At 42.4% G+C, this 12,095-nt stretch overlaps 1 protein-coding gene across 2 annotated transcripts in view; it reads left to right on the plus strand.

Annotated features, from left to right (window-relative positions):
* The window catches only part of dock2-like (dedicator of cytokinesis protein 2), a 95,112-nt gene that overhangs the window by 11,316 nt on the left and 71,701 nt on the right, over positions 1 to 12,095 (plus strand). For both annotated transcript variants that reach the window (XM_071506921.1, XM_071506920.1), the window contains exons 15-21: positions 1,045 to 1,117; positions 1,398 to 1,501; positions 3,171 to 3,372; positions 5,134 to 5,231; positions 5,335 to 5,424; positions 5,680 to 5,780; positions 8,117 to 8,251. In XM_071506921.1, coding sequence (XP_071363022.1) covers positions 1,045 to 1,117; positions 1,398 to 1,501; positions 3,171 to 3,372; positions 5,134 to 5,231; positions 5,335 to 5,424; positions 5,680 to 5,780; positions 8,117 to 8,251 — 803 coding nt within the window. The remainder of the gene's footprint in view (positions 1 to 1,044; positions 1,118 to 1,397; positions 1,502 to 3,170; positions 3,373 to 5,133; positions 5,232 to 5,334; positions 5,425 to 5,679; positions 5,781 to 8,116; positions 8,252 to 12,095) is intronic.

Genomic DNA, 12,095 nt, shown 5'->3' on the forward strand with positions numbered 1-12,095 from the left:
AGCATTGAAGGTTTTCAAGAGCACAGTGGCCTCTGTCGTTCTTAAATGCAACAGGTTAAGAGCAACCAGAACTCTAGAGCTGGCTGCCGACCAGACTGAGCAATCTGAGGTGAAGGGCCTTGGTAAGAGAAGTGACCATGAATCCGATGGTCTCTGTGGCTGAGCTCCAAAGATCCGGTGTGGTGATGAGAGAAACTTCCAGAAGGACAACCATCACTGCAGCCTGCCACTGATCTGGGCTCTATGGCAGAATGACCAGACAGAAGCCTGTGTTCAGTGAGACACATGAAAGCTGCTCGGAAAAATGCACCTCTCTGTCTAATGAAACCAAAATGGAACTGTTTGATCTCAGCTCTAAGCTTCATGTCTGAAGGAAACCAGACAGCGCTCGTCACCTGCCCAATACCATCCCATGGTGGTGGCAACATTATGCTGTGGGACTGTTATTCAGCGGCAGAGACAGGGGTCAGGGTTGAGGAAAAGCATGACGGAGCAAAGCACAGAGATATCCTTAATGAAACCCTGGTCCAGAGCAATGAGAGTGTTCACCTTCCAACAGGACACTGACCCTAAACACAAAGCCAACACAGCACAACATTGCTTAGGGACACTCTGTGAATGTCCTTGAGCTGCTCAGCCAGAGCCCTGACTTGAACCCATTCTAAAATCTCTGGAGAGACCTGGGAATGGCTGTCCACAGACAGTCCCCATCCACCCTGACAGAGCTGAGAGGATCTGCAGAAGAGAATGGCAGAAAATCTCCAAATCCAGGTGTGCCAATCTGTCACCTCAGAAGACTGAAGGCTGTAATCGCTGCCAAAGGTGCTTCAACTAAGTACTGAGTAAAGGGTCTGAATACATATGTCAATGTAATATTCCTTTTTTCCTTTTAATAAGTTTTCAAAAATGGATAAAACTTTGTTTTTGCTTTGTCATTATGGGGCCCTGAGTGTAGCTTAGAGATCCTAGAATGTGATGCTATATCTTAAAAAATGTAAGATATCCAATGTTTTATATTCTATAATAACATGAGACGTCCTCCAGGTGGCAGTCCCTCTGGAAGAAATGCACCGCATTCATTTACGCTTCATGTTCAGACACCGCTCTTCACAGGAGTGTGAGTATCAGCCTTTCTCCATACTGTACATCCACACTCTCAGCTCCTCCTTTCCTCTGATCCCCTGAGCCTCATGTGACACTGAAAGGACTGAATGACTTGAAGCAATTTGGGAATGACCCAAGGCATCATTATACACACTTGACTGTACAAATCAGCAGTCTTTCTTCAACACATGTCTAAATTGTCACCCCTCCCTCCTCCCTTTTCATTTCCTCGATGTGTTTCTCCACTGACCCCCCCTCCTTCTGTTTACACATCCGTCTCCTTTTGTCTTCAGCCAAGGACAAGAGCGAGAAGAACTTCGCCATGGCCTTTGTGCGTCTGATGAAAGACGATGGGACAGTTCTACAGGATGGACTGCATGACCTTGTTGTCTTCAAGGTCAGAAACAGAGTTTTTGCAGAAAGAAAACAGATGAGGTCATTAACAGGTTCAGTTTCCTCTTCAAAAAAAAATTAAATCAAACAAAAAAATAAATGAGCTAAATTTAACAAAAAAATCTGATTCATTTAAAAGTGAATGTGCAACTTCTTTTCTGTCACCCAAATCTCATCTTTCTGGACCCTCAGTTTTGCAGAATAATGCCAATGGGCATCTGAATAGCAGATCAACACGCAATGCTTTCAGGTGCAAAAGCTCCTCTGAAAGTAATAAATGACAGTGAGCCTTTTATAATGAGAAACACTCATAGCTCATTACTTTTGTTGCACCAACCAGTTTTGGATTGAACAGCCCAACTACAATAAACCTGAAATACTTTTAAACACTAGGTCAAATGAAAGTGGGAACTCATCAGCTGCTGGTTAATGACCAGTTTTCAGGATTCTTTTGATTCATCATTCATGGCCAGACATGAATGGATAGGAAAATTAGTTCTAACTGTACTGAAGCTCAGTGCCATTCCCCAGGTATTTTCTTTCTATTTTTTTTTTATCTGTATAATGGTGATAAATGAAGTTTGGAGTTTACAAATCACTGAATCATGCTGAGTAGTTTGCCTAAAACATGGTGGAAAAAATGCAGATAGACATTTGTCTGGAAAAAGTTAGTACCAGGGAAAGAATTTGAAGACATCTGTTCAGCTGCAACTATCATCTAAACGGACTTAAACATATAGTGTGTCTGGACCAGAGATTATGGCCACCGAGACAGGTTGAGCGAAGCCAAATAGATTTGCTGCCAAATGAGCCAGAGCTAAGATTGAATCCCCTTATTGATTAAATGCCAAATGCAATGAAGATTAATTACTCGTGATTCACTCAAAGACCAAACGGATGGTCCCCCTGTGCCCTTTCTCGATTATCTCTCGTTATCCCTGCACTCCTCTCGATCTCTGTGCCACTCATGGCTTCAATCTCTTAGTCCCTGCTTTCCCACCCACTCACTCATTATTACTGGTCTGGCATTAAAGAAAGAGGGTAGAGTTGAGGCTTCAGGCCTGAGTGATATGTCACCTGAAGACGGTGAATGTATATATGGAAAAATGTTATATAATGTTATATGACAACATAAACCAAACTGATAAATGAAATATTAAATATAGATGCCAGAGGAGGATATCTCATGTCTCTTTCTCATATATCTCTTCGCCTTCTTTCCTGTTTGCTGACTCTATTCAGCACTGTCTCTTTGCAGCAGAGAAGAAAAATGCTGTATCAACAGCTGGTGCTGTTTTTGTTTGTCCTTATTGTTCTGAAAGGCCTTCCTGCCCCCACTCTTGTCAAATTTGAGTGAGTTTACAAACTGAAGTTGAGTTTGGCGGAAGTAGATAAGGTACACAGGGTTATTGCAGTGAAAATGGCGACTGCAATCATTGTTTGTCTTTTTTTTTTTTCCTTCAGGGCTCATCTGATAAATCCCTGCAAGTGTAGCAAACCCTAGTGTCTCTCTGTCCTCTGCTCCCACATTTGCATCAAGACATTTGAAAGAAACACAGGAAATATAATTCTTGTCCCAGTGCAGCTGTGCCACACCCACACCATCATTAGTACACTTGTAGCATTACTGCATTGTCGACATTGTTTGGTTAAAAATGACATTGTCCTCTCAGGGTGACAGCAAGCGCATGGAAGATGTGAACTGCTACTTGTCATTGCCCTCAACCCGCCACCACCACGGCGACCCCCACAAGGCGGCAGCAGTGAGCCGCAGCTCCAGTAACGTGTCCGGGAGTGGTGGGGGCCTGTCAGTCAGCTCCAGAGACAGCTTCAGCATCTCCACCCTGGTCTGCTCCACCAAACTCACCCAGAACGGTAGGTGTGTGTAGGGCAGGTGCCTTGATATAGCACCTTTATGACATTATGTTGACATGAAGCTACTCTAGAGACTTGGCAGGGCAAAAGATTTTCATTCAGAAACACATGCACACACACACACGCGCACACACACTCCTATACACACAAAAGTTGAGGGGCGGAAATTATGTGGAGGGTGGTGTTTGAAATTAAACCTGACATGAAAAAACATTAATTAACATCTTTTTTCAACAAAGTAATAAGGCCAGGCCAAGACAATAAATCATCAGTTAGCTGTGAAATTGGTAGAGGACAAATGCAGTGATCAGAAGTGTGCATATTGCTTTGTCAAGTCTTGAGCTAAATGTTTGGGAATTTCAGGTTTCACCTCAGAAAACAGAGCAAATTCTTTGTCCTCATTCTGATAACAGTTATTTTTAGGTTTAGGGTTATAAGTGGAGTCAGGATGACAATAGCTGAAGAGTGAGGTCAGTGCAGGGTAGGGTAACAGAAGCATCCAACCAGTTAAAGGTCAACAACAATCAGAGTCAACTGTGTGTTAATTAGGTTAATGTTGCCAGAAGTATGAGTTTGTGTGTGTGTGTGTGTGTGTGTTACGGTTATGGGATGGTAGACAGAGGATTGGGGGCAACTGTGTCTATACATGGGTTTTATTAGTGCAGAGTGTCGTCATTTTGTCCTACACCCTCTGGCAGGCAGCCACACATACAGCCACACACACACACAGTAAAGTACACATCCACATCTACAATGGCATACACACACGTACACTCCAGACAGTAAGGTGCATCAGACACAGGTGCAGTGCAACAGCTGTTACAGAGGAAGCCAGTCCATCACTATAATGAACATTATCCTGCAGCATTAATCACCTGTACCACACACACAGACACACACACACACACACACACACACACACACACACACACACACACAGACACACACACACAGAGGGAAAAGGTTCTCAGGCATGCACTCGCACAGTGTTGTTTAAAGCTGCCCACCAGATGTGCGGCTTGGCTTGGTGAGTCAGAAATGATTGGACAGAGAGAGCAGTCAGTTTAAAGTGGGCAGCTCCACAGGGACTTGGAAATCTGGCCCATGTCAAACTGTAGCAGAATTAATGATAGAAACTGTGGATTTGGATGTTCAGTTGAAAGTCTCACTAACCAGAGGTGCAGGGACTGTCCACATGACAAATCATCACCTGACAAATTGCTATTTGGTTGTTTCTTATGAGTCAGAGATGAACTTGGAAAGCATGGAATTGAATATAAAATTTTGATGAGGACTTCAGCTAACAGTTATTTTCATTATTGATTAATCTATCAACTCTTTGTTGTTTAGTATACAAATATACAGTTTACCAGAATCCAAGGTGACGTCTTCAATTTGCTTTTTTTGGCTGAAAAACAAGTGTATGTATATATATGTACTGTATATCCAATACCCCAAAGTATTACACTGAATTAATTCTTTTGTCAATTATTATTATTATTATTATTATTATTTGTTGATTGATTAATTGACTCTAGGTAAATTCAATTCAACAGTTCTGTCCCATTGTCAAATGTTCAAGTACAAGATGTGAATAATTACGATTTAGGAAATTACATTGTCCAGGAAGACATTTCTATCACTCAGCATCCACTCTTAAGTAAGACAGATGTGTGCACTGTTGGTATAGTTAAGACAGCTGAACAGAAAATATTGTGTGTGTGTGTGTGTGTGTGTGTGTGTGTGTGTGTTCCTCTCCAGTGGGACTGCTGGGGCTGCTCAAGTGGAGGACTCGGCCTGAACTCCTCAAAGAAAACCTGGAGAAACTCAAAATCATTGATGGAGAGGAGGTGGTCAAGGTCAGTGTGTGTTTGAAGTGTGTCTTTGCATAAGTGTTGAGACAGGTACATGTGTGTGTGCGCTCTCACTGGACCTCTCCTCTGCCTTGTTGCATGTGTGTAGTTTCTGCAGGACACTCTGGATGCCTTGTTCAACATCATGATGGAGCACTCTCAGACTGACGACTACGATATCCTGGTGTTCGATGCCTTGGTGAGTGTTTGGTGTGTGTGTGCCTGTTTACCCAAGAAATGGTTGTGTGTCAACATATGCAGGTGATTTTTTTTTTTGACAGGCTGTCTGTGTGTGTATCGAATCTGACATCTCTGTGTCTACCTGTCCATCTCCTTCCAGATAAACATGTCTATCAGATGATTGTACATAACTTCTCATCCACCTTGTAAATGTCTTCTGCCATATAAACATGTAACCCCGGCTGTCTTTCTCTGTCTGTCTTCTGTCTCCCAGATATACATCATTGGTCTGATTGCCGACAGAAAGTTCCAGCACTTCAACACAGTGCTGGAGGCCTACATCAAGCAGCATTTTAGCGCCACATTGGCCTACAAGTAGGTTACATCCTGAATCTCAAGCCACTTTATTTAATTTCATTCAGCGAAGTTTGTGAAAGCGCAGATTTTAACACCATAAATCTCTTGCATCAGATCATAACAAATACAGTATATAACCCCCCATTATTTTACATGTAACCCTGGTTCAAACTGATATTTTAAGCATTTAGGCAGAGAAAGAAGAGACCAGACAATAATAAAAACTACAGACAGGCACCATACAACTATGTTTAAAAACAAAATATGATCAGAGTCACATAGAACACATCCAGTTGCTGTCTTCAGAAAGCAAAGGCAGCTCCTTATTGAATTTGCCACAGGAGACTTTATTATCAATTAAACTCACTGAGCGAGTCTGGTTATTTAAGGTGTAAATAATATTGCTGTGGGCTCCATAAAATGCCAGCTGAGTCATTCATTTCGGTCTGACCTTAGGAGAGTTTCAGGACAGTGTTGAACTTAATCTTAACAAACACATACACACGAACGCATCGTGTTTTTGTTGTGTGAAAACCCCATCAGGGTGTGGGTTGTGTCAGTCTATCAGAAGATTTGCATTGTTCTTATTTGTGTTTCAAATGACGGATTACATGATCTTTCATGAGGCACATTCTCCATCTCTTAGGAATTGTGAAATCTTTTAAATCCATCCGATAATCTCAATAATGCTTTGTCATCACGACCAAAAAAAAAAACAACAAAAAAAAACAGACTGTTTTGTGATTCTCAGAAAGTTGTACAGAGCAGCTTAAAGTAAACTATCAGTAATCCACGCTCAGCTCTCATGTGGATTGTCCCAGTTGGAATCAAACTCATAATCCCATCAGGTTTGCAAAACTCAGTGCCAACGGTATACAAGTGTTAAACCTATTGTGGTAATTTAAAAGTCACCTAAAGATCTAATGTGAAGTGACTAAATGCTGCATTGTCTCCAGCTGCCACTGGAGGTCAGGGTGTGCGACGCATTGGCGCTCTTGACTGAGAAGGATTAGAGTGTGCGTCTTTGCTGAACTCCCAGCTAGCCGGAGCTTTAACCCTGCCTCTCTGTGGAGTAACAGCTAAAGCACTCAGGCGTACACCTCAAACACTTCTGGCTGCGTCTTCCTCCCTGTTAATTCACTTCACTTGATTCAGTGGGCACTAGAGACAACATTTGTTTGTGTTGCCAAAGCTTTAGTTAGGAAATTAAAAACATCTCTGACTCCTCCTGCTCCCTTTTCACCCTGATTCTTTTTTTGCTTCCCCTAACTGCTTCTACTCCTCCTCTTAGCCTCCTTTGCCCAATTGTCCCTGCCAGCCTCCTCCTCTCTTAACTGCCTTTCTCTCCCCCTGCCTGTCTTTACTCCATCTATTCATCTGTCTCTCCATCATCACTCCATCCTTCCCCAGCCAGTGTGTTGGTGTTCACCCTCTTTAAGAGGGTCACTGCAGCTTAACGCCTGTCAGCCCCGGGGCTGTTATGTAAAACTCTCTAACTCCCTCTCACTACATTTTAAAACTCCCTATCTCTTGCTCTTAAAAAAAATAAAAAATAAAAAAAAGAATAAATCCTCCTGTGCTTGCCTTTAAGCCATGAACCAAAACAAAACCTGGGAATGCTGAATGGTAATAACGCTGGTAATATTTTCAAAGCCACTGATGGCATTGAGGCCAGATTAGAGTTCATTTTTTAAGGGAACTTTTATTGTTTAAGAGGATTGGACAGTTTTAAACCAGTTAGTGGGTGATCCCCTGTTGCCATTTCATGGAAATAGAGCTGTCTCACAGCCAAAAGTCTTAACCCTCTGTAGGCCTACACTATTGTTTTATGTGTTATGAATATTCTAGTATTGTATGCCATATAATGCAGAGGGAGAGAAATGCTGGTAGGTCATAAACTTGAACTGAACTCTGTGCCACTCACACTCGTCCTCAAACCAGATTATTTATGTGTGTGTCTAAAGACGCCTGTGGGGTGTTCTTGTGTTGGAGAATGACTTTTTCACCGTGAATCTGAGGGCAAATAAAAATGTGTGTGAGCTGTGTGAAAGGTACATGTGTTGAGGTGTGAAATACTGTTTTGCCATTTTCCACCTCCACCTCCCTTCCAGTCTTCCACTCTCACTCTGCTGCACTCTGTCTTTCTGCTCTATGGAAGTGAAAAATGGAGTTGGTGATCAACTTTCCAAACCTGTGGAACATCAGAAAAGGAATTAAAAATCTGACTGCATGAGTCTGATTTTCCCATTTCTCCTTTCTTTTGATATTTCTATCTCTTTCTTTTCCTTCCCTTTCTCTCTCTCTCTCTCTCTCTTTCTCCCTCCCTTCTGTTTCCCCCTATCATTCTCCCCCAGAAAGCTGATGTCAGTGTTGAAGAGGTACCTGGATGTGTCCAGCCGAGGGGAACAGTGTGAGCCCATCCTCCGAACCCTCAAAGCCCTCGAGTACATCTTCAAGTTCATCGTCCGCTCGCGCATGCTCTACTCCCAGTGAGTGTTTGTGTAGCTTTTTGTGAACTGATCATTATGTTAATGACCTCTAATTTCTTTCTGAACTCGCAATGGTGAAATGGATTCTTAAGGGTGTGCGATCACACACACACACACACACACACACACACACACAGAGAGACACACACACACGGTGCACAGTGTCACTGCATTGCTGGAGTAATCGTTTTTGACAGCTCTGTGAGAATAGGCTGCTGATTGCAGCACTAAAGCTGCTAATAAGCATTGATGATGAAGTGCAGCGTCCAAATGAGAGCTAATGACAGGGCAGGGCTGCTGAACAGGCCGCCAACGATACACCACACAGACAAAGTTCCTGCAGAAGAGACTTATGACACCCACTGAGCTGAGGCGAGAGCTGCACCGTATGATAAGTGTAAACACCATTTATAACTGCAGTGCAATAGTTGACGCTGACAGAAACATGATCCACAATTGTGTTATGTACCTCGCCTGTGGGAGATTTGAGCACCCATGTGAGTGAGTGTGTGGGTGTGTAAGACGCAGCCATGTTTGGGGTGGAGTGTTTGTGCATGGAGGGATGTTTGTGGTTAATGTGTGAGTTGCTGTGGGGTATGTGTGTCTTTGTTGGTAGCAGTGTATTAGTGTTGTAGAAGTGAGCTGGGAGGGGATTTCTGTTTGTGTGAGTGTGTGTTCGGTGTGTGTGTGTGTGTAACTGTTTGTCATTCAAAGTCCACAGGTCAATGAAGGTCTGTCTTTTTAATCTTCTCGAGGGCATGATGGGCTTTGTTTGTTGAAATTGGTGTGTTTGTTTATCGATGTGGTGGAGTGTATCTTTATTTATTCATTGTGTGTGTGTGTGTGTGTGTGTGTGTGTGTGTGTGTGTGTGTGGTTTCCCAAGAGGGTGAGTGTGTGTGTATTTATGTGCATTTGTCGGCATGTTTGTGTACACAAGTCCCTACATATATATATCTAAGCATACTTCTAAGTATACAATATCTCAGTGTGTGTGTGTGTGTGTGTGTGTGTGTGTGTGTGTATGTGTATGTGTGTGTGTGTGTGTTTGTGCGCGCGTGCATCACATTATCGTTCTTCTGCTATTGGATTGACTGAGCTCCAGTCACCAGCCTCCCCTGGGTATCTCAGAACCGATAAATCCCTGTCTTCCTCTCTCTTTCTCTTCTCTCCTCCTCAATGTCTTGTCCCCCAGCTAACCTGCAGCTGACAGTTTCAGCCTCCTCTGCTTCTGAAGTTTTCACGTCACACTTCTCCTCCTATAAGGCCTCGTCATGCTAACAGACACTCAGGTATTCAAGGGAGCCACTGGTGCTATAGGTGTATCTTTAAAGCTCCATTACCATCCTCGTCATCAGGACTAGCAATCATTAATATTTAAGGAGGCAGCACTGAAGATTTATTAGCTTGTCAAACCTGCTTCGTGTTCCCACAGAGTCTATTAGCAGTGTGTTATTAGCAATGTTTACTTCAAAAACAATCTAAGGCGTGCTGTACCAGATTCTGCTCTTTCTTCACCTTCTTTCTGTCCTTCACGCCCTATAGCTTTCATTACTTCCCCATAGTCTAGTGCATCAGTTGTATCTGTGTCTTTTTCCTTCCCTTGAGCACTTGCAATGTGCTATATTTCAACTTTGTGCCCCCCCCCGCCTTTCTTTCCATCCCTCCTGTCATCTTTAAATCTCACCTTCTTTCTTACCTTCACTCCTCCTCTTTTAATTTCTTCACACCTTCTCCATGAGTGTTTTCTCATTAATGTGATTAGCATCTTGTTATTATGAGATCACTTCTTTTTCCTGTGAGATGTTATATTATGATGACATAATCTTTTCTAGTTATCACAATATCTAGCTTTTCTAATTTTGTTATCTTATCATTACATCTCACATTATTTTGGGAGAATTTCTCATGCTATGACAACAGTATCTATCGACTAATATCTTAGAATAATGAGAAATAGTTCATAAAAATGTAACATTTATCACATGCAGAGCTAAGGCCACACAGGTGATTTACTCTCTTCCATCCGTCAGTGACAGAGTTCCTGCCTTCATAGACCAAATAATGTTTTGATGCATTCTGGATTTTTACTGATTGGCCCAGCAGGTCTGCACTGTTTAACTGTCTGCCTGAATAAACTCTTCAACACTTTACTTTTTTGCCAAAATTTAAAGGAGCGATGCATATCAGCAGGTTTGGTCACTACACTTATTTGCTCGTCCATGTGTCATGCAAAATACCTAAACATGTATCTCCCTGCTTAATTGCAGCATTGAGTGTTTTCACTGATGGGTCCAGGGAGGAAATGCAAAAAACAAGGTGACATTTGTTACTGACTTGCTCAGGCAGAGATCTCATCATCCATGGGGGACATATTTAGTGTTGCCTTGTTGATCTTTTTGTTTTATCTCACCCCCAACTACATACGGCTGAGCTGTCCTCCGTCTGTACTTTCTCTCTCAGGCTTCCGTCTTTTCTTTAGACTTTTCCTCAGTGTTGTTTTTTTCCCTCCCCCCTGCCGATCATCTTCCCTTTATCCCCCTCCCTCTCCTCTCCATCTGTCTGCAGTATTTGTCTGCTGAGTTACTAGGACATTGTCTACTGTTTTTGCTTACATGGGGGTGTTGAATGCCTGTGTTTGTGTGTAGTTTCAGCTGTGGTCATTTTCACAACCTGGTGTTATCACATCAGCTCTGACCCTGACACATCTAGACATCATCTCTGCTCGCGCGCGCACACACTCACACACACACACACACATATATATATATATACGCACAGACAGGGCTGGTGGATTAAACAGGACAATGCATCTCTAATCGTAACTGTACTTTGCAAAAAGCCCACTGATAATACCTCTGTGTGTTACCACCTAATCCCTCCCCCCACATGCTAAATTCGCTGTGTGCCACATGCTAATCCTTCCCTCTAGCACTCATAACTTCTATTGTAATTAACAACTGCACAGCTCCACTGAATCACCCAGAGATAGTGAGGAGATGGGGGGAAAGGAAGGGGTGGAGAAACTGCTGAGAGAAAAGTTTGATAGTGGTTGAGGAAGTAGGACTGAGGGGATGGTAGAGGGGCATGTGGCTATTGTTATTTGATGTGAATAGCGAAAACAAACATAACCCAAGACAGAGAAGCATTGCTGTAATCACAGCAGCCAGTGCTTATCAGTGTTAGTTTCTTTTTATTGTTGTCAAAATGCTGCATTGGTTTGCTGCGTCACTGATTGAATACAGTTCATTGAATTAGTGTGTACTGGGTGTGTACCATGATCACTTGGGCAGTATGACACGCTGGCTGTGGTGTTGTAGATTCATATGTAAAATTAAATATTGACTTAAGGGATGAAGTGGAATGAAGCACCCCCATGCTGAATATATTTTCAACCTTACTGCTGACAGATGATGTGAAGAAATGCAGCTGATCAGTTAAAGCCCCAATTCCATAAAAACAAACGGATCTAGGTGTAATTTCACGTGTTGCTAGAACTAGTTAAGCCAGGGCTGGATCCGTGAAGATAACTTCAAAAACATTATCATTACCATCCTGGAATCAGTTTAAACTGCGATGACAAACAGCTGGAGAATATGCACCCCAGTAGAGTCTGTGGTTGTTTTTAGAAATAAATGTTTAGAAGCAGAGAAATTATATCTGCCAAGGGGATAAAATGGCTATATGGATAGATGGTTGTTATGGAAGCACAATGAAAGTAAGTTTCCGAGGAGGGATGTGACTTCATCAAATTATCATATTTTATTGTCATGCATTATCCTACTAAATCTTGTCAGAAAACAAGGTGTATCTAAATAGTTTAAGCATAACAGGATTGAGTCAGTA

This window comes from Trachinotus anak, unplaced genomic scaffold (assembly GCF_046630095.1).
Source record: "Trachinotus anak isolate AG129_WGS33_773 ecotype Australia unplaced genomic scaffold, CSIRO_AGI_Tana_v1 ptg000021l, whole genome shotgun sequence".
Taxonomy (NCBI): Eukaryota; Metazoa; Chordata; class Actinopteri; order Carangiformes; family Carangidae; genus Trachinotus; species Trachinotus anak.